The sequence below is a fragment of the Alternaria incomplexa genome, assembly GCF_024043165.1.
Source record: "Alternaria incomplexa strain BMP 0042 chromosome Unknown scaffold_5, whole genome shotgun sequence".
In the NCBI taxonomy this organism is placed as follows: domain Eukaryota; kingdom Fungi; phylum Ascomycota; class Dothideomycetes; order Pleosporales; family Pleosporaceae; genus Alternaria; species Alternaria incomplexa.
The window spans coordinates 648,741-669,319 of NW_026249854.1; the positions used below are offsets into that span (position 1 = coordinate 648,741).

The following is a 20,579-nucleotide window of genomic DNA, read 5'->3' on the forward strand; positions in this document are numbered from 1 at the left end:
GGCTCAAAGTCACGTTCGTAAACCTCATGCTTGTAAGAGTTGTTGGAAGGCGTCGGAAAAACCCGCATTTCCGGGAAGCCTTCAAAAGATACCCAGCGATGTACTTGGTGTCGCGCTTGTATTCGTTGCGATTGTACTCGGTTTCTGGCGGCAACACCATGTTGGCAGTTGCTGCCGATGTAAGTAAGATGAGAGCGCAGTGGAATAAGTAGATATTACTGTGGGTGTTCTGTGGGTGTTCTGTGGGTGTTCTGTGGGTGTTCCCAGATCGTCGCTACCCGTTGTTCCAATGCTGCATTCAGGTGTGGACGACACAGACGGAATGAAATAGTACAAGTAGCAACCACGCAAATAAGTTGCTAACTCACAACGGACTAGGAAACAAGAAACTTATACGAAATGTAGATGCAGCGTATGCATTAAGGACAGTGGAGTGAACGTCTTCGGATGACGCGGGTCCGCGGCGAGGATTCCAGGGCCGATGCCAAGGCGTCAGTGCAGACCGCCGTGCGGAGACCCCGACCAGAGTTTCGAATTGTGAGCGAATCCAACCTCTTCATGCCAATCTAACAAAATGACGAATCTGGATATGCTGCTGCTCAAAGGAGCCTCTGCGAGTAATCCAGAGGAGGGTCTCCAAGAATTGCGCTACACAATCTTGACCGAAGGTATACCCGCCAACAGCGAGGGCATGGTATGTTCTCCACACTACCCCATGCGATCATATTGCGCATGGGCGCAATCTAGAATCGCTCAATGAATTCTGTATACTAATTTCTACCGGTCCAGTCCGAGCTGCGCATATACATCTGGCTCATCCTACTCAACGCGCCTCCTCTTCGCACCGACGTATATCTCGATCTCGTCCGGCAAGGCGCCTCACCCGCGCACGCCAAAATCCAAAACGATACCTTCCGCACCTTCCAGGGAGATCCTCTTTTCCGACGACGCGTCACTCAGAACAGCATTACGCGTGTGCTCAACGCGGTCGCGTGGAGGCTCAACGATGCGCACGAAGCACGCGTCAATGGCTGGCAGTCCCCACCAACACTATCCGAGTTCGGCGGTAGCCCAGATACATCGATGATGTCGCGGCATTCCCTCACTGCGGGTACGCGTACAGAGGCGTCGACTACGAACGATGCTGAGCAGATTGGTTACGTGCAGGGCATGAATGTGCTCTGTGGGCCGTTTCTGTACGCGGCGAGGAGTGAAGTCGAGGCTTTCACGGGCTTCGAACGGCTCATTACATACGAGTGTCCGGGTTATGTGAGAGGATCGATGGAGGGTGTGCACAAAGGTCTTGCATTGGTGGACAGGGTGCTAGAGGTGGTCGACCCCAAGCTGTACGGCCACCTCATGGCACACCACATGGAAGCCAAGATCTACGCTTTCGCATCCGTCCTCACCATGTGCGCGTGCACGCCCCCGTTGCCTGAGGTCCTACAGCTCTGGGACTTTCTCTTCGCATATGGACCACATCTGAACATTCTGTGCATCGTGGCTCAGCTGGTTCTGATCCGCGGGGATATCTTGAATAGCCCGAGGTGAGTACACCCTTCATACACATCTGAAGCAGGACTGACGTATTTATAGCCCCAATACGATCCTACGTAACCTGCCTGGTCTTAACGCTCAGAAGATTGTCGCCGTGGCTATGAGCTTCGCCGGCAAGATACCTGAGGACATGTACGTTGAGATCATCAACCACGCAAAGTGAGCTGGCGCAGAACGGGGAGGATAGATGTGACGCTGCGATTATGATGTATGATACGACCTAACGATTAAATGATACCCACGAGAGATAGCTTGCACACAGCAATGTATGAATGTTATGATTAAACCCCGATCCTTCTAGTTGTGACGCTGTCGAACACTATATGCATGAGATTAAATGCGGAATTGCTGTCACTACGATCATTGCAACGCTCATGGAATGTCAGCATCATCGTCATCCCCACCAAAACCAAAGCTAAACCCTCCGACTTCTTCCTTCTCGTCTCCCTTCGTCAGCTGCTCCCACTTGCCCTTTCCCTTCTTCCCCTTCCTTTCCAACTCCGCGAGGCCCTCCTCCAGCAGCTCGGGGTGTTGTTCCTGCAGCCTCTCGACGAAGAGTTCATACGCACGGTCGCAAACGTCCTCTTTGAACCCGCTTACTTCGCCGCGCTGGTCACGCAGGAAGCCTAGTACATCAGGCAATTTCTTGCGAGGCACAAAATTCTGCGTCAAAGCGAGGCTGTCTTCGAGATTGAGCACTAGGTGGAACCAGCCGGACGGTACATGGAGTACTTCACCAGCATAGCAGATGCCTTCCTTGCAGCCGGGCGTTTGGCGGGCGAGTTCATGGAACGTGAGCATGTACTCCGCGATGCTGAGCGGAGAGGTGATCTCAGATTGATCGTCGCTAACGATGACACCGGGTGGAGGATCGATGCCTGGGCCGGCGGGGAACATGAGCCAGTATTTGCTGCCTGTCAAGACTGCGTTCCATGCTGAAGTTGCGTTTGGATCTTTGTGGAAGGTAGAGCCGCTGCGCTTGGGACCCATGATCATCCATCGGCAGTCCGGTCGGTGTTCGCCTAGGACACTGAAGAGGTCGTCGCCGAAACATGTTGGGCTCCAGTATGCGGCTTCTTTGGAATGCGGTGCCGCTGTGATGTCTACGCCGGTCTTCTCGGCGAATGCGCGATCGAAGAGGTACAGGGGTGACTCGTCGGCGTTGTCGTGCATGTAGGACATGTACTTCTTCATGGGCCAGTCTACTGCTTCCGCGCGGAACTTGGTTTCTGGGAATTTTTCGAGGAGATACTCTGGCGTCCAGGTACCGTATACAGGCCATTGCTGGACGGGTGTAGTGAGCACAAAGGGCTTGTCCACCCAGGTTTCGGCGTACTCTTCGTATGTCAGATCTGATAGTCGGGCTATCTCATTTTGTTTCGGGATTTTGGCCGCGTAGGAGTTTAGTTCTGTGTGGGCGCACTGAAATGGTCGATAAAGAGTGTCTGAGAAGAGGTTGGTGCATGATATTGAAGTGACGTGCTCTCTTGGGATCTTCAGGTAGGTTGCTCGCCAGGTTCCACGCCACTCAAAGTCTTCAGCTGGGGAGCTGTTTGATTGTTAGCGTTCGATTGGAAAAAGTGTGATTGTCTGGTATTTTCAACGCAAGCAAACGAGTGATGCATGTTGAGCCTGGTATAAAGGAGAAGCAACGCTCTATTCCACTGGGAAAATGCAGCTTCGTATATACCACGAATTTACACACAATCAACTTAAGCAACGATCTACCACTTTATCCCGGGGAAATACAGAACGCCCTGAAATGAATTTGTGTCCTGCACTTCCACGGCCGAGGCGCGGTCAGGCGTGCAGGCACAGTCATACCGATCCAAGAGAGTTTACAAGGAACGCCTTCCTTCACATACACCGCCTGACCGATTACATGACTGGACGACGACTGGAAACGTAGGAATGACTGTATACGAAAAAGATGGGGAATGCAACATGTTGTGTATAGCAACCGTGGTACTCACCTTACGAACAAAGCCCGCCATAATTCGTCCAACCTCGTAAAGGCATACAGAGCGCGGCATGTACTCCCCAGGCGTATCAGAACGTCAGCTTCGAATGACTCAAAGATGTGGCTCAGTAGTTCATCGGGTAAGCTGGCGAACAGTCCGCATCTCGATTTGATATTCTCGGACGCAGTATACGCATTGCCGGCCGGCTTGATACCCAGAGGATGCGAGGGGACTGCGATTGCCGCCGCCGCCACATCATCGTCGTCGCTCTCGACTTCAGTCGCCACAGAAGTCTTGACTCTTTTCGAAGGTCGTGATTCGACAGTGGCAATGCCGGGGTGGTCCAGAATGCCGGGCGCCATGTCAAAGATGGACCGGACACGATGCTTGGTGTTTGCTCAGCGCAGACGTTTTCAGGGCTGCAAGTGGTCTAGGAGGCAAACCAAGGGACAATGAACAGAGTCATAGGCTGACGCTGGAGCGAGCCAGTGGAAGTGAAGGCGGACCTAGGTGGGAGCCGTGGGCGCATTTGAACTAGCGTGCTTTTGGCACTAGCACACTGCTGAGATTTTTTGTGGCCGACCTCTTAAGCCAAAAAGCGCCCACCTTCTCTGTCCCTCCATCACCAAATCCACCACACAACCAATACACACACTACCCTAGATACCCGTTTGATTCTCTTGCAGAGGATCTGGTATCTAGCTTTTACTACACAACTTTTACACACGCGGCGGCATCCAGAGGATCCTCCGCTTTAACCCCGCCACGAGCAACACTTCGACTACGGTCCCGCACCAGTAGTCGCTCCTTCCAGTCGCAATCATGGCTGACAAAGGTCTTGAGGACGTGCCCGAGGGTGAGTTGTGCCCCGAGTGTTGTCCCGCTGCTCTTCGAAACTGCGCGCCCCGCAGTGCGAGGGCGGCGGCGACGATAGCCTCACCTGCAAACATTTCTGCGAGCCCCGGCTAACCTACGCGCAGGCCAGATCGAGTCCAACTACGATGAGATCACCGACTCGTTCGACAACATGAACCTCAAGGCTGAGCTCCTCCGTGGAGTCTACGCCTACGGTTTCGAGCGCCCCTCTGCTATCCAGCAGCGCGCCATCATGCCCGTCATCAAGGGTACGTTTGCCCACCCCCACCACCGCACAACCCAGCAAGCGACTGACATAATTTAGGCAACGATGTCATCGCCCAGGCCCAGTCCGGTACCGGTAAGACGGCTACCTTCTCCATCTCGACCCTCCAGAAGATCGACTCCAACGTCAAGGCCTGCCAGGCGCTCATCCTCGCCCCCACCCGCGAGCTCGCTCAGCAGATCCAGAAGGTCGTTGTCGCCATCGGTGACTTCATGGACGTCCAGTGCCACGCCTGCATTGGCGGCACCAGCGTCCGTGACGACATGAAGGCACTCCAGGACGGCCCCCAGGTCGTTGTCGGTACTCCCGGCCGTGTCCACGACATGATCCAGCGTCGTGTCCTGAAGACCGACCACATGAAGATGTTCGTCCTCGACGAGGCCGACGAGATGTTGTCTCGCGGTTTCACTGAGCAGATCTACGACATCTTCCAGCTGCTCCCCCAGTCCACCCAGGTCGTCCTTCTCTCCGCCACCATGCCCCAGGACGTCCTCGAGGTCACCACTAAGTTCATGCGCGACCCCGTCCGTATCCTTGTCAAGAAGGACGAGCTTACCCTCGAAGGTATTAAGCAGTTCTACATTGCCGTCGAGAAGGAGGACTGGAAGCTTGACACTCTGTCCGACTTGTACGAGACTGTCACCATCACCCAAGCCGTCATCTTCTGCAACACCCGCAGGAAGGTCGACTGGCTCACCGACAAGCTCACTGCCCGTGACTTCACTGTCTCGGCCATGCACGGTGACATGGACCAGGCCCAGCGTGATGTCATCATGAAGGAGTTCCGTTCCGGATCTTCCCGTGTCCTCATCGCCACTGACCTTCTGGCCCGTGGTATCGATGTCCAGCAGGTCTCCCTGGTCATCAACTACGACTTGCCCGCCAACCGCGAGAACTACATCCACCGCATCGGTCGTGGTGGACGTTTCGGACGTAAGGGTGTTGCCATCAACTTCGTCACCGCCGACGATGTCCGCATGATGCGCGAAATCGAGCAGTTCTACAGCACACAGATTGAGGAGATGCCCATGAACGTGGCTGGTAAGTGTTCATTGTATCCCCGTACTTCAGGCCTGATTACTAACGTGCACGACAGACCTCATCTAAGAAGTGGTGCTCTGCTATCTTCTCATCGCCGCCTCACTCTGCCCACTAACGCTTCAGTGGTGCATTGGATAGAGGCGGTGGTCTTCTAATACGAGTACGCCTGCACGGCCAGGGGTGCTCTCTGTTTGGTCCGGTTCAAAAGTGGTTCGAGGTAGGACGAGTAATCGTCTATACATCGCAGCATCTTGGCGTTGGTCTCTCATGTGCGAAATGATTTCCCTAAAAGAATGTCTGCATATGATAGACTTACGGTGCGTAGTTGACGGATGGGTCCTGTTTTGCAATTTCATGCTACTTTCCTATGTCCTCGGGGATCTGCTGCACGTCGTCAACGCATGCTCACGCGGTGGGATATGTAGCACTTCACCATGGCCACGCATGTCGATGATAACGATCGGGAGTTTCCTTTCATATAGAGATGCGATTCAATTGCATGAAAGTTACTTAACTTGCACTTCGCCATACAACTGAGTGATGTGACTACTGTCCAAGTCGACTAATGCCTGACGTGACGATCTCCACACGGCATCTATTTAAGGCGCGGGAGATTCTGGGGCTGCCACGAGGCTCTTGCATGCCGCCTATCGATAACCTCGGTCCACGACCCCACTGAGCTTCACGCTCCCGACGCACGCGCATCCCATGAGACCGACAGCATGGCTCGCCCAAAGCAAAGCTATTGCGACGATGGCGCTTTCCCAAAGATCTATTGTAAGTATTCTATACGATTGCGGTCTGCAGCAGGCCTTCATCTTGCTAATACGCCCAACAGCGCGCCTTGGACCGCCTCCGAACGTATTCCCCTCCGCCAACGCGATGGTATGACTGTCCCCTTACGAGACGCGCGGCTGTCCTTATATTGCTCTTTCCGGACCGGCATGGCGAGCTTAAGGTGGTCCTCACGATGCGCAGCGCGCAGTTACGCAACTATGCGGGACAGGCTGCGCTGCCCGGAGGTACTGGATCACACATGGGAGTTGGATTAGACGTGCATGCTGACATGGTTCAGGCAAAGCAGATACACTCGACGAGTCGCCGTGGGACGTCGCACGACGCGAAGCGGACGAAGAGATTGGGCTGCCCATGAATGAGGAGAAGCTTCGAGGATTTACCGTGGAGCACCTTTGCGAACTCCCTGCGAATCTCGCAAAGACCGAGCTCGGAGTGCGGCCCTGCGTAGCCTTTCTTCGTCCGGCAGAGACGTCCTCCGACGTGCCCGCTTCCTCCGACACGAATGGTCTCTCTGTAGAAGAAAGGCTTATGCCGCGACTCGACCCCAGGGAAGTAGCAGCGGTCTTCACGGCGCCGTTTCACAACTTCCTGCGCAAAGGGTGGGAGGGTGAAGGCCCACCACCAGTACAGAAAGACGGTAGACCCGAGAAATGGTATCGAGGCTCTTGGACAGACTGGCACGAGTCACGCTGGCGAATGCACAATTTCTACATGCCACGACCCCCTCCATCTCCGACACTCCTACGCAATTCCGCGCGGTCCTCTCCGCCATCCAAACCAGAACCTTCTTCGCATCAAACTTTACCTGATGGAGATGACCCTCGCCCAGAGCCTAGCGCAATCGACAGCCTCACCACGTTTAGAGTATTTGGCATGACAGCAAGAATACTAGTCGATGCGGCCCGAGTAGCATATGGCGAAGAGCCTGAATTCGAGCACAACAGCCACCACGGAGACGAGGAGATGATAGGGAGGTTATTGAAGATGGGCAGGCTCAGTGAAGTGAGGAAAAAAGGTGAGGTACTTACGCGCGAGGTACTGAAAGAAGCCAGTAAAATCTAGAAGATTAGAGAAGGCGAAATCAGCCAGACAATCGTACCATTATACGCCACGACATATCACAGGTAACGGGGGAGGCATGGTATAGGTAACCGCTACACTTTAATACTAACATGAAGTATCCACATTCTTCATTTATGCCTGTTTTGTCTTTGGAAGCCAAGGTCGCGATGTGGACCTCGCCCAGCGGCTTCCAGAGATACGAGGCGACAAGGCTCGTTGGGCGCAGGGAAGGATACCGCTGCACGATCCATCTTGACACGATAAGACTTTTTACACATGAGCATCGTCGGGAAGGCGATGACATCGTATTACCACGGTGATTCGGGTGATCTCGGGCGTTTTCTTTTCAACCCGAGACCTCAGCGGCGTTACTTCAATGAGAGGATTCTGCAGCACATGCGAAAGCCAACCACACCAAGAAGCACCTCTCTGCATGAAACCGTGCCTCTACAGCATAACTGCCTGAAAAGCAATCAGTGAGCAACGCCCTTAAACGCTGCCAGATAAGGGGCCGGCGTAATTTCTCTGCCACCAGTGACGACACACATGCATCTGCTTGGCGAACTCTTGTCTCTTCCGCAGTGCTCCGCGACGCGCCGTCCTGTCCGCCCGCGAGCGACGGAATGCATTTTGTGATCATAGCGATGTTGACATGTGAAAAGCCCAACGATGGTCCTTGGCAGTGCACGGCGCAGCCCGCTTTTTAGCGTTCAGCCTCAGGCCCAGGTGTAGATCATCATCATCCGGCAGCTCTTGCCCCGTTGGCCATCTTCACATGCCCTTGTTCCTTCCTTGTCTCCGATCATTCACAATTTGCATCGTCTTTGGGCTCTGCGTATCATCAGCGCACCGACGTGCTCAGCACTGCCATGAACACTGGATCACGGCCCGATTGGTCGACTCAGGTCGGATTTGAAAAGACGTTGAGTGCACCGCCCACGCCCAGAGAGCAACTCATCATTACAGACCCACCGGACGCGACGCAGTGCGTGTAACCCACTCACAACGAAGACAAGCCGGAGTCGAAGTTCGCAAGCCCTCAATCAGTTCCCACCCTCTACAAGCAACCTCCAGGCTTGCACGCGCTCACCTTGCGGCGGCATCAACTATACGGGCAGGCTTCTGGAACGCACGTGGGGACTCGGCGCTTTTTGAGGAATGACGATAAGTCGAGATAGGCTTTTTGCCTAAGGCTTAGCCTTGGCCGAAGCAGAGTCAAACACCAGAGTGGAGCTTGGGCGAGGGTTCTGGCATTGTTGAGACAGCTTCGAGCTTCCACCCGATGATCTTGGCCCGACAAGCTTCGCACACACGCAAGCAATCAGAGCCGCCAGTGTCAAACTTCCCTCAACCTTATTTGCGTTCTAGTATGCGGCTGTGGCTGCATCGGGCTGCGAAACGGTGGCCCCTTGTTTGGTTGTGTCTTGCGCGGGATGCTTGGCAACGAAGCCGACGCAACGGGCTCCGCTTTAAGCGTTTCGTCATCCGTTTCGACGCCCCTTTTTGGCACCACGAATCACCGTCCCTCGACAGCTTGAGCCGCATCTTATTTTCTCATTGCCCAGTCCATGTTCCGCGCTTAGCATGCCCTAGTCAAGTCGGAGGAATCCGGACCGCACCATCGCATGGTGATCCAGATTGGAGACCGCCATGCCCGCCGCCTAGGGGTTCTCTCAAGTCGAAGGGACTCTCCCTGCATTGCGGCGCGAAGCCGACGCCCGCGTCACAGCTATTCGGTCCTGCTGCCCTGAAAGCGATGCGTCAGGTTCGCTCTAGGCCCAAATATGACAGGTAAGATGTCTATGTATGACGGACATGAAGTTGAGAAGGACTCCCCAGTACTGTCAATCTGAGTGGACAACTGCAATATGGCAACTACGTGGATGCAGTGCACGAATACTATCCATCATACACTGAGTTATCCACAGGATACGCAAGCAGCATAGCCACGATGCAGATCATGGAAGGCGATAAGCACTCGTCTTGAATGTACTAAGCGACGGAAGCTAGCTCAACATCTTGGCGCATCGTGCACCGCCAAGGTGGAGTTACCATTCCTGGAACTAGATGAAGCGAAGAGGACCTCAGGTCGTTATCTAGGTGTACGTGCGCTGGCCGCTGCTCGGAGCTTATTCGACGCTTTGATGTGGATACCAGGAGGATGTACGCAACACTTCGTCCTCGCCAAGCACTCTGAGATCCCACCATGACTCCGTGGAGCCTCATTGACTAGCTGCCAGAGGTATTTGCGCTAGATTGGCACGCAGTTCGAAACAGGACCGATACTAGAGAGGCAGACCCATGCTGATCCCGCTCGGCGCGTGTTAATACACTGGTCTATTCCCGAGCATTGCCTCTCGGGTTTCTATCAAATTGCCCCGTGCAGGTCAATACTTGTCCCTATTGCGCGTTTTGTGGTCATAGTTTCTTTGGTTTCTTTCCTTTATTTGCCGTCTCTTCCATCTTTTAGTCTCTACGGTGCAGGACACCTATTCTATCATTTCAGCAATGGATACTCGCTACCAACCAGAAGGCTTGTCCTTTGGCCCAAAAGACACCTTCAGCCCTAATTTCGAGAACAACGGTCAATTCCCTCTCCCACCAAACCAGCAACAACCTCAATATGCACCTCCACCTCAGCCTCAGCATATTAGCCAGCAGTACGGCGGTCTACCTTCCGGACCTCGTATGCAAACTCCTCAGCAGCAAGGACAGTATGGTCTACCTTCTGGCCCCCGTCAACATTCTCCTCAATCAAGTCGGGATGTGAACAACTACTCCCGCCTGTCCAACCCTCAACAGCAACAGCAACAGCAACAACAAACACCCGAGCAACAACAGCTACAGCCAAACCAGTACCAGCCGCAACCTCAGGTCGCACAACAGAACCAGTTCTCCTTTGAGTCCGGCGAGACTACTCGCACCAACACATGGGCAGCCAACTCACCAGCGGCAACACCTGCGCCTATGTACGCATCTAATGGAGGAGGCTACTTTCCCGGTCCGGTTGATGCTAATGGATACCGCATCGACACGAAGGAGAGGCAGCCAGAGCCAGAGAACCCTTTCAGGGACCCAGCTCTTCAGTCGCCACCCCAGATGGACGATATCGATCTCGAGAAGCACAAGCATGCCGATGGCCACTCGGAATGGGACAAGCACACCAAGATCCCTGGCAGGAAGGATCCCAACCAGCCATACCTCACTTTCGGACAACGGCTCAAGCACTACACATGGGCGAACTACACCCTGACGATGGCTACTGGTGGTCTCGGTACGCTTATCGCCATCCAGCCCCATTCTTTCCCCGGTCTCATCACCATCGGCGCCGTTTTCTACATTCTCAACCTCATGCTGTTCACTGCCGTCACAATGACAATGGTCCTCCGCTTCACCAAGTACGCTGGATCCTTTAAGGAATCCATCAAACACGAACGTGAAGGACTCTTCCTCGGACCATTCTTCCTGTCGATCGCTACAATCATCACCGGAACGCAGAAATATGTCATAGAAGCGTATGAAGAGGATCACCCGAATCGTGCATGGGCAATCACTACCATGGCTGTCGCTTTCTGGGCATACACCTTCATCACTTTCTGCTTGGCTTCCTTCCAGTACTCATTCCTGTTCTGCAGCCACACCTACAAGCTCACCAGCTTCATGCCCTCGTGGCTGCTCCCCATCTTCCCTGTCATGCTTGCGGGTACAATCGCCTCGGTCATTGCCAAATCACAGCCCGTATCGTCCAGAATGCCTATCTTGGTTGCCGGACTTGGATGTCAGGGTCTTGGATTCACGGTTGCTATACTCATGTATGCGCACTATATTGGTCGCCTGATGCAAGTCGGATACCCCGATCGTGAGCATCGAGGAGCCATGTTCATCGCTGTCGGACCGCCTTCGTTCACCTGCTTGGCCCTGATTGGTATGGCCAACGCTCTTCCTGACGACTTTGACTTGCAAGGCGATGGCCTTGTCGACGCGAAGCTACTCAGGACTTTGGCTCTCATTGTCGCACTCTTCCTTTGGGTATTGGCTATGTGGTTCTTCATGATCACTCTCGTCGCCGTAAGTTCGCCACAGTATCTCGTTCTATAATAATACTGACATCGGTTCCAGGTCATCAACTCGTGGGCTGTCTACTTCCATCTCGGATGGTGGGCCATGGTCTTCCCCAACACCGGATTTGTTATTGCCACCATCTCGATCGGCAACGCGCTGAAAGACGAAACGGTGCTCTTCGTGGGGAACGGCCTCACCATCGCCATCATCACGATGTGGTGCTTCGTCCTATTCAAGCACGTACAGGCGATCTATGTCGCCGACATCATCTACCCCGGCATGGACGAAGACATTGCAGACCACTAAACGCCAAACCCAGTAATCTCAGCACCGTCGCATCGCCGTGCGATATCTGCTACCAACTTGCTTTCAACGGCGTTTCTCTTCGGTTTACGTTTCTCTCACTCGTTGTACCACCACGTATACGCCTGTCGTGAGTCTATCAAAAGCACCACGCTCCTTTTATACCCCCATGTTTCCGCCATCGCTTCTCCGTACCTTCTCCGAAGCCGCCAGCAGGTCTACAGGCTTCCCTCGTTTAGACACCACACTCTCCATCTCCATTCCAGCATTAGACCTAGGGCGCGCCAACAGACACTTGTAATGCACACACACACCATCACTCTTTGTATTCCCCGAGTTTTATCCATTTTACTCTCTCCATCGGCTTTTGCATAGCGTCGGCGTCATAAAAAATCGGGAAGGGGCAACAGATACCACGGGCAATTTTTCTTATACATACTTCATTTCTCTCGACACGAAGTTTGCGCTGCACTGCACTTTGATGGGGGCTGGAGGACGGAGATATTGAAGTTAGTCAAAACCCGTTCCGATAGTTGTAGATAGCTTCCACAAACAATGTTCGAATGCATGCGCGCGTTTGTTGCTCTTTCCCACCATATCATCGTGTTTTCGTCTTCGCTTTTCTCCCGTTCCCGCCAGCTTTCGCAAGCTTCACGATAGCCAGATTACGATCGGCCAGATATCCATCTACGTAACTTCCCGTCCTTAGGCACCTAACTAACCATCACTCCGCTCACCATCATCAAAGCAACGCATCGGCATCCCATTCTTAGCAACACTCCAGACCAAACAATTCCCCTACCTACCACACAGCAAATGCCACAGTAAATGAAACACCTCAACAGTCTCAGATCCTAGTGGCCGCGCCAGCCCTTCGCATCTCATTCAGCAAAAAAGCTTGGCCCGCTTGGCGGAATTTCACATGCCTCTGCACTGTAACACGACGATTCAAATTGCCGCATATGGCCCGTGCGTTTTCGCGCTGCGCTCTGAGATAAGCGGTTTTGTTTGATGCGTGCGCGGGAGCCAAGACGGGCTTGGGGGGCGCGTGGGATTTCATGTATGTGCATAGGGCTTGGTAGTTTGGGGGGGATTTAGGATGCAGGTCGTGGGATTTGCAATTGAACCTTGGGAAAGCTTGGGGTGGGTGTGGGTGGGTGTGGTTGGCGTTTGTGACATGGGGAGGATGGGGAGCCACGAAAATACATCGGAAGGGAATGGGACTGACTGAGACTGTGTGTGTGATGAAAGAGGAACATGCGTGCAAGGGCTTTGTCGCTGGGCTGGGGCTGTGAGCGTGATTGATGCGTTGGTCTACGTATCCTCCCTCCCCGGATAGCGAGTGATGCGGACTTGGCGAGTAGATACCGCGCGTGGAGACGGGATGATGATGGGGTGGAGACTGAGTACGTTCTCTGACAGTGTAGTGGAGAAGGAAAGATGGAGTGTTGGGGAGCATTGGATGGGGAAGGTGGAGATGTAGATCAGTGAATGCGTGTTGTATGGTACGTGTGAAGCTGGCCAGCGCTTCAAGCACGTTTGACGCGTAATGTTGTAGCGGGGAGGTGGAGAGTTGGCCGTTATGACGTTGTGGCGGTCATGACTGAAATGTATGATTTCTACTATAGCGTGCTCTTGGGCGCTTCTTTGTCCTTCATCGAGCGAACTAGTCGGAGTGCTTCGTCAAGTCCCCGTTTCGTGTTCTCGAAGTACACATGTGAGAAGGAGCTGCTGGCTTGCCCGCTGATGGTTCGCGCCTGGATACCGTGGCTGATCACACTTCCCTGGTATCTGTGTTAGCTTGTGCTGTTTTCTGTATCCATCTAGTTCTCCGCCACGCGACAACCAAAACAAGATGAAGATTAGAAACTCACTCTCATCAGATGGAACACCCTCGCAACGTCCCATCGATCCCGCCTCGGATCCCACCCCGCCTTCTTTTCATAAACCCCCAATAACTCCTGCATACTCGGCAACCCATTCTCCGCCTGGTTCGCCTCATCATAAACATCACCCCCCTGATCATCCCTCACCGTCTGCACCATCGGCCCCCCAGGAATACCCACCTTACTAGCACGATTCCAATACGGGCCCGTCACATACACAACATCCATAAGCGGATGTCCCAGCGTACTCAACTCCCAATCCAAGATAGCAACCACCCGGGGCTCAGTAGGATGCAAAATGATGTTATCAAACTTGTAGTCGCCGTGGATGATGCAGGTGCGCTCCTGGGGTAGGTGACTTCGTATGTAGGATACGATTTCGTCGAAATGCGGGTGCGCGCGGCCGAGTTGCTGGCCGGTGGTTATGTCGCGGACTTGGGCTTGTTGGGCTTCGATAAGGGAGAAGGTGTTGCAGTGGCGGGCGTAGAAGTTGGTTTTCTTGCCGAAGGAGGTGAGGCCGATGGCGTCGGGGTTGATGGAGTGTAGCCACGCTAGGATTGAGATGACGGATTCCCATGCTGCGCGACGGTCGGAGAGTGGCAGGGTAGAGAGGTTGGGGTCGGTGATTAGACGGCCTTGGATGTACTCCATGACCTAGTGGAGAGGTAGGCATGTCAGATTGGAAGCGTTTGTCTGGAGGGTAGCTGGGACATACGTAGAACGCTGTTCCAATGATTGATGCATCCATACATAGGCAGTATACTTTCGGGACTGGGAAACCCTCAACCGTTCCAAGTGCTTTCAAGACTTTGTACTCTCGATCGACTTGGTGTGCTACAGGTGAGATGATGGTGCCGCTGGGTTTCTTTCGGAGTATGTAGCGTGTACCAGCGGCATCATCGACATAGTATGTCGGATTGCTTTGTCCGTATCCGATCTTTGTCGATAGCACGGGCGTCTTCAAATTGGGTATCTCTTGCTGCAGGTACAGACCAAGCTTTTGGTCGTCCAGATCATGTTGTGTCTTCTCTTTCTGTGTGTTGACCATCGTGGAGTGTGCTTTGCCTGATTCCTTCGATTTCAGCTATCGCGTCACAGACAAGTAGATACGTAAAACCCATGGTGCTACTGAAGATATACATTGGCGTCGTGGTCGTGTGCGAGTAAGCTGTGTCGATCCAAGAGTTAGCCTCGGGCAACCGCGTGTGAGGGGTTCTGGAAACAGTCTAGTGCTTGCGGGGTGAGCTGCGCGCAATGCAACGAGGTGCAATTACTACGAACATGAACGCTATCAGGGTCAGAGCAAAACTATGGTCTAGCAATGAAGCTGAATTGACAAAATCTCTACGCTAAATTATCGCGCAAAAGGAGAGTATCAACTATACTCTGGGTATCCCAAGAAAAGCTATACAAAAGCCCGACTATAACGCCAAAGCCTGACGGGGACAGCAACAACAACACCTCGACCGACCGTCTTTCCACTGTTCTACAACTTCGGTACAAGAATTAAAACCCTTCCACATGGCGCCGAATGTCTACATGTAACTTTTCCAGCCAAATACTCATTACGCGTCCTCACGTCGACGCCTCGCTTCCTTCGCTGCTGAAGTAGCTTTGATCTAATCGCAATATCCATTCGATCTTCTCCCTCTCGCTTCGCGCTCGGAAGATGTACGTGTTGCTTCTCGCGAAGACAGCAAAGACAACGTCCTTGTGCGCGCCGGCATTTCCTTGGCCGTTGCTTTGCTGACCACCTCCAAGTAGTTTCGCGATTTGCGGTGAATGGTCAATACGCGCTGTGCTGACATTGATGGCGTTGATCTCGTCGCCGTCTGATGAGTAGATGTGGAGGTATGGCTTTCGTAGTTCGACGTATCGCCGTATCCAGCGCGTGTTTGTCGGATCTGGAGTGAGGAGGTAGGACGCTTTCATTAAGTTAGGGTTCTTGCTAATGAAGCGGACGGTAGCTGTCAAACTTGGGGTTGGGTTTGGCGATGGAGAAGGAGAGCGTGCCGCAAAGGCGGCGCCGTTGGTAGGAGGCTCAAGATTCGTGGGGTTGAGGATGATTTCTGCAGGCGCTTTCTTGGTCTTCCAGAGCGAGACCATGCGTTGGAGGAGTGCTATCTGAGCCTCTTCCAAGGGCTTATCCTTTGAGGAAGCAAGTGCGGAAGCAGGTATGCTCAATGCCTTGGACGACAAGACAGAACGCGCTGTTTCTATCTCTGCGATCCGAGCGCGGCGCTTTTCTATGTGGATGAAGTCGCGTACCAGCGAAACACCGCGCGGCGTCCAGCCTGCGAGCTGCTCTTCACCCTTCACGTAGTCGTCTTTCGTGTTCATTCGCCAGAGATCTGTCGCACGCTTGACGGAGGTGGGGCGAATGGCAACGTTGAAGATTCCTACTGTCGAGTGAACGACCTTTACCGTATTCCAGATGTTCGCTAACGAGAAAAGAGAGGTCTGGCGCATGTAAGAACGGCCCCGGATTTGAACGAAGAGGTCGAAGGAGAACGACATCGGTTCGATAAGCTTGGACGATGTGACGTCGAACAGCAGCGTGACTTTCACGCGGAAGTTATCCTTTGTCGCCCGATCGAGGATTTGAGACGCGTGAGCCGTACTGTCCCATCGTCCTACAAATTTGACATTTGTGGTGCCATCGGCGTTCTTCCTGATGACGGGTGGGGATGTCAGATCGACAGGCACTTCTTTGACGGGTGAGCCGTAGTTAGGACTATTACCAGCTGCATCGACCAATCGGATGTGACCCATGCGCAGCGACTTGACATCCTCCCATTGTATCGTGTCTCCAGAAGTATGGGTGAGGTTGACAACGATGCGACGCGCTAAACCCTGATGGAGTTGGTATACTCCAGCGTCCATGACGTTGCTCTGCGTTACCTCGACGGGTTGGTATGTCCCGTCATCCGTAATCTCTTGAATCTGGATGCGTGAGAAGATGTCATGTGTATCCTCCGTGTAGAACTCCGACTCCGGTAACCGAGCGTGACGGCGCTTCTGCTTGGGCTTTTCCGCAGAGTCGCGCATGTCATCCCAGCTCAGGAGTTTATCGAGGTGAATGTCCGTAACCTTGGCGAAGATGGAGATTCGAAGGAAGGTGTCGCGCGGGCTCGGGTACGGAAGACTCATGCTGTGCACACTCTCAAAGCGGATAGGGCCTTCGTTGAAATCGGTAATCCAGGTCGTGGTCGTGGCTCCACTCTCGTCCGAGATACCAGGTACAAAGAGCACAGCGTGGACTTGGGTGCCCTCTCGTTCTGGAAACCCAACAAGCTCATGCATACCAACATTGAACTTGAGCGTAGTCGAAGGTGCTTCTGCAGATGAAGGCTCCAGTGAAAGTCGAATAATACCAATGGGGTTCGCCGTGTATGGAGAGATAACGTCCAGGCTGAAGTCTCGTACTCTTGATTCGAACACAGCAGCGAGCGGAACGTCCACATCGCCGATGCGCGAGAACTCGGGCATGCAGGGTTCTGAGAATGGCGACTCCGGGTTGAAATGCTGGAAGTATTCTGGTCGGTTCATGTACTGATGCATTTGATGCATCCGTCGGACGCGATCGCGTAGCTTCTGTAATGACCATAGGTGCACCACTTCGTTCTTGAAGTCGATGACACGAACACCAACGCAGGGCTTGGACTGGCTGTCGAGATATTCATCGTCTTCACCTGGAATGCCCATGTTCACCAAGTCGTAAGATGACGGGACAGTATGCCCGATATCGACGATGCAGAATTGAAAGACGACGCGCTTGTCCATCTGTTGACTCATAACTTGAGCCTCCTTCAGAACAGCGGCGTTCTGCAAAAGCGTCTCCGCCATGGTGACATACTTCCTTCGCCGCCACTGTTTGAAAACAGTCCTGATCAACTCCAGTTGCTGCTCATTTTGCTCGTTGTGTGCATCCTTTGCTTCGGCTTCGGCTTCAGCTTCGGCTTCTGGAGTTCCGCTGCTTTCAGGTACCCACTCGTGGCCAAGCTCTTTCATTTGACGTGCAAAAGCCTCCTTCTGCTGTTGTAGCTGCTTCTGCATTTCTTCCTTCGCAGCTCGCAGCTCTTCCAGCTCGACTTTTGCTTCTGCGTCAGCTTTCAGCTTTGCACTGTAGTCCTCTTTCCGCTTGTCCATCTTCTCTTCCATGTCTTCTCGTATCTCCTCCATCTTTTCGCTGCCGTCTTGCCGAGGCGTAGATGGCATCGTTAACATGGTATCGAGCGAGAAGTTGTCTAGCGTCCCACCAGAAGCGTACTTTTCTCGTACAGGATATGAGGACATCGACTCTGTATCCTCGTCGCTGAAGATGCGACTCTCGGGACGTGCTTTGCGGGTCTCGCGCAACCTGCTGAGATCTTCGAAGAGTGCCTCAAAGTCTTCGTCTGGAAGGTTTTCGATGCGTTTGTCTGGCCCCAGCCACGCCGTAAGGGCTTCTCTGCGTGCGTAGGAGAACTCTGACTCACGGCCGCGTTGCCAGAATGCAGGCGATCCTGCCCTCGGACTATCAGGGTCGAAGTCAGAGTTCGCGATACTGATGGCGCTGTATGATCTGTCGTGACCAGGTCTTGGTGCAGGCGAGGGAGAGTTGAGCTGGCTGGCGGTGACCGTCTGTCGAAGTAGGCTTGTGCCTACTTCAGCACGCTCAGCTCTTGCCTCTTGCGGGTTGTTGAAGCGGAAAATGTGGAAGTCGCCAAGGATGATGCGGTGGCCGCTCTTGAGCAACCTTGGCTTGTCGATGCGTACACCATTGACCATGACACTAGCGGTTTCCTGGGGTATCACCGTCACCTTGCCGTCCACGTTTTCGAAGTGACAGTGTTCGGCAAGAATCTGCGAGCCATTCAGACGTATTTGTGCGGTTTGGCCTTCAACATCAGAATTGCCAACGGTCGTCGTGCCCGGTTTTAGGTTGTAGACGAGACATTCAGTCAAGAGTGGATCATCACTCAAATTGACCAAATGAGGCATGTTCTTTGGTGTTGACAGACCAACGAAACCCTTTTCGATGCTGATACCAAGTTCTTCCAGCGCGGCTTCTCGTTCCTTGTGGATCTCTTCCGTCTTCTGCAGCTTCTCTTCCCAAGTTTGGTTCAACTCGGTATAGAGTTTCTCTGATTGATCAAGCTGCTCTGCAATCTCGGCCTTGGATACCTTCTTGATCGAACCGTCTGCTTGTGTGATGGAAACGATCTGCTTCTCCAATGGTGTGTCGGGTGCGTACTGTTCTTCTATGATGCCATTCGCTCCGGCAACTCCACCGCCTCCTCCACCCAGCTGAGTCCGCAGTTTTGACAGTTCTTCCTTGAGCTCGCGGATCATGCGCGCGTTCGGGTCTTCGTTTACGACAGCGTGGTTTTTGATGCGTTTTGCGGAGTCGGCGTAGCGGAGGGTCGAGAGGGTCTCCTCGAAGTTGATGTCGGCTGGAGAGATGGCAGCAATCATGGCTGTCATACTGTTTCCTCCCAAAGAGTCTTTCAAGAGCCATGTCAAGATGGAGTCTCGGTATGGAACTTGGGTACCCTTCTTCTTGCCTCCCGACGACTGGTCTGCAAGCGCTGCAATGACGCGACCCAGTGTAGACAGAGACCTGTTAATCTCGGCACCCTCTTTCAATCTTGCGCCAGTCGCACCCGTCGACTGAGCTCGTTCTGATCCGGCCAAATCGACCAAACTGATCTTGGCGACCCTCTCTCCGCTCATGCTTGTCTCGACATCGTGGCGCTTCTGGGTGAGGGTAAGGGTGAAGACGGCGTGCGATCGCGAGGACGTCTCGTTCATGTTGGTGGCAGCCACAGTACGGGCCTTGTTTCCCTCGTCCATGAGGTTCTCGATTTCGGGAAAGGACTGGACGACCAACTTGGCGAGATCTTCGACATAGGGACCGGTGGAGGGATGCTCGCGAACTCGCAGGTTCCCTTTATTCGAGGGGTTCAGCAGGTCGCGTACGCGCTCGTTGTAGATTTCCAGGTAGGACACTTCGACGGTGCAGGACGAGTTCTTGTCGGCTTGTAACCCCTTGATCCTCTCGAACATGTCCTGGCAAATCTTGGGGATGATTCCGTACTCAGCGCCATAGCCCATCATAGAGTACGACTTTCCCGAACCCGTCTGACCGTAGGCGAAGATACAGTTGTTGTAGCCCTGGAAGGCATTGTCGAGCAGCGGCTTGCCAAGATCCTCGTGGAGGTTGTCCTGGCCGGCATAGTTGGGAGCGTCGCGGTCGAAGGACCAGTACGACCTATCGAAGGCGAATGTCTTGGTGCCCTCGGAGGCGGCTTTGGCGGCTTTCCCCTTGATATCGGCATGGGCGGGAGGGGAGAGGATGGTCTGGTCGCCCTTCATCTGCACGATACACTGTGCATTGCGCGCCTTCTCTGCGCGTTGTTAATTGCGACGGTATAGTAAAGCCAGGGGGCTGCCTACCTCGGCCGTTGAAGGGCCTGCATCGCACCACGACCTTGATGTTTCCTCCGCCAGACGCCATGGTGGGCGTGGTGACTTTGTTCGTGGTCGGAATCCGGGGTATGCGGACAAAGGAGATGGCAACGGGCCGCTCGGTCTATGCAGCGGTCAGAGGCGGGATCCGGGAGACTTCATGGGCGGCGACGGCGGTGGACGGGCGAGGGCGAGGGCGCGGTCGCGGTCATCCACGGCTCAGGAGGCGGTGCTATGGCGAAGTTGTTTTGTTGATTGACCACGCCGGTGCAAGATTAGGTACGCGATCCTGGTGTCCCGACCCCTGCAGCCGACCAC

At 53.8% G+C, this 20,579-nt stretch overlaps 7 protein-coding genes across 7 annotated transcripts; 4 read left to right on the top strand and 3 right to left on the bottom strand.

Moving 5' to 3' along the window:
- Positions 1-574: 574 nt before the first annotated feature.
- On the top strand, positions 575-1,720 carry J4E90_004136 (uncharacterized protein; the record flags this gene model as incomplete). Its single annotated transcript, XM_051433702.1, has 3 exons — positions 575-694; positions 790-1,547; positions 1,597-1,720. The coding sequence occupies 3 exons, from the start codon at positions 575-577 to the stop codon at positions 1,718-1,720; spliced, it is 1,002 nt and encodes a 333-aa protein (XP_051292220.1).
- A 209-nt stretch (positions 1,721-1,929) lies between these two features.
- J4E90_004137 (uncharacterized protein) lies at positions 1,930-3,880 on the bottom strand (the record flags this gene model as incomplete). Its single annotated transcript, XM_051433703.1, has 2 exons — positions 1,930-3,106; positions 3,531-3,880. The coding sequence occupies 2 exons, from the start codon at positions 3,878-3,880 to the stop codon at positions 1,930-1,932; spliced, it is 1,527 nt and encodes a 508-aa protein (XP_051292221.1).
- A 460-nt stretch (positions 3,881-4,340) lies between these two features.
- TIF1 (translation initiation factor eIF4A) lies at positions 4,341-5,766 on the top strand (the record flags this gene model as incomplete). Its single annotated transcript, XM_051433704.1, has 4 exons — positions 4,341-4,374; positions 4,499-4,642; positions 4,699-5,700; positions 5,756-5,766. The coding sequence occupies 4 exons, from the start codon at positions 4,341-4,343 to the stop codon at positions 5,764-5,766; spliced, it is 1,191 nt and encodes a 396-aa protein (XP_051292222.1).
- A 656-nt stretch (positions 5,767-6,422) lies between these two features.
- J4E90_004139 (uncharacterized protein) lies at positions 6,423-7,560 on the top strand (the record flags this gene model as incomplete). Its single annotated transcript, XM_051433705.1, has 4 exons — positions 6,423-6,477; positions 6,539-6,585; positions 6,707-6,722; positions 6,776-7,560. The coding sequence occupies 4 exons, from the start codon at positions 6,423-6,425 to the stop codon at positions 7,558-7,560; spliced, it is 903 nt and encodes a 300-aa protein (XP_051292223.1).
- Positions 7,561-10,068: 2,508 nt separating this feature from the next.
- J4E90_004140 (uncharacterized protein) lies at positions 10,069-11,928 on the top strand (the record flags this gene model as incomplete). Its single annotated transcript, XM_051433706.1, has 2 exons — positions 10,069-11,628; positions 11,680-11,928. 2 exons carry the CDS (start codon positions 10,069-10,071, stop codon positions 11,926-11,928), a joined length of 1,809 nt encoding a protein of 602 aa, XP_051292224.1.
- Positions 11,929-13,547: 1,619 nt separating this feature from the next.
- J4E90_004141 (uncharacterized protein) lies at positions 13,548-14,859 on the bottom strand (the record flags this gene model as incomplete). The annotated part of the gene is made up of 3 exons (XM_051433707.1): positions 13,548-13,709; positions 13,800-14,465; positions 14,527-14,859. The coding sequence occupies 3 exons, from the start codon at positions 14,857-14,859 to the stop codon at positions 13,548-13,550; spliced, it is 1,161 nt and encodes a 386-aa protein (XP_051292225.1).
- Positions 14,860-15,386: 527 nt separating this feature from the next.
- J4E90_004142 (uncharacterized protein) lies at positions 15,387-20,310 on the bottom strand (the record flags this gene model as incomplete). Its single annotated transcript, XM_051433708.1, has 2 exons — positions 15,387-20,200; positions 20,250-20,310. The coding sequence occupies 2 exons, from the start codon at positions 20,308-20,310 to the stop codon at positions 15,387-15,389; spliced, it is 4,875 nt and encodes a 1,624-aa protein (XP_051292226.1).
- Positions 20,311-20,579: the final 269 nt, after the last annotated feature.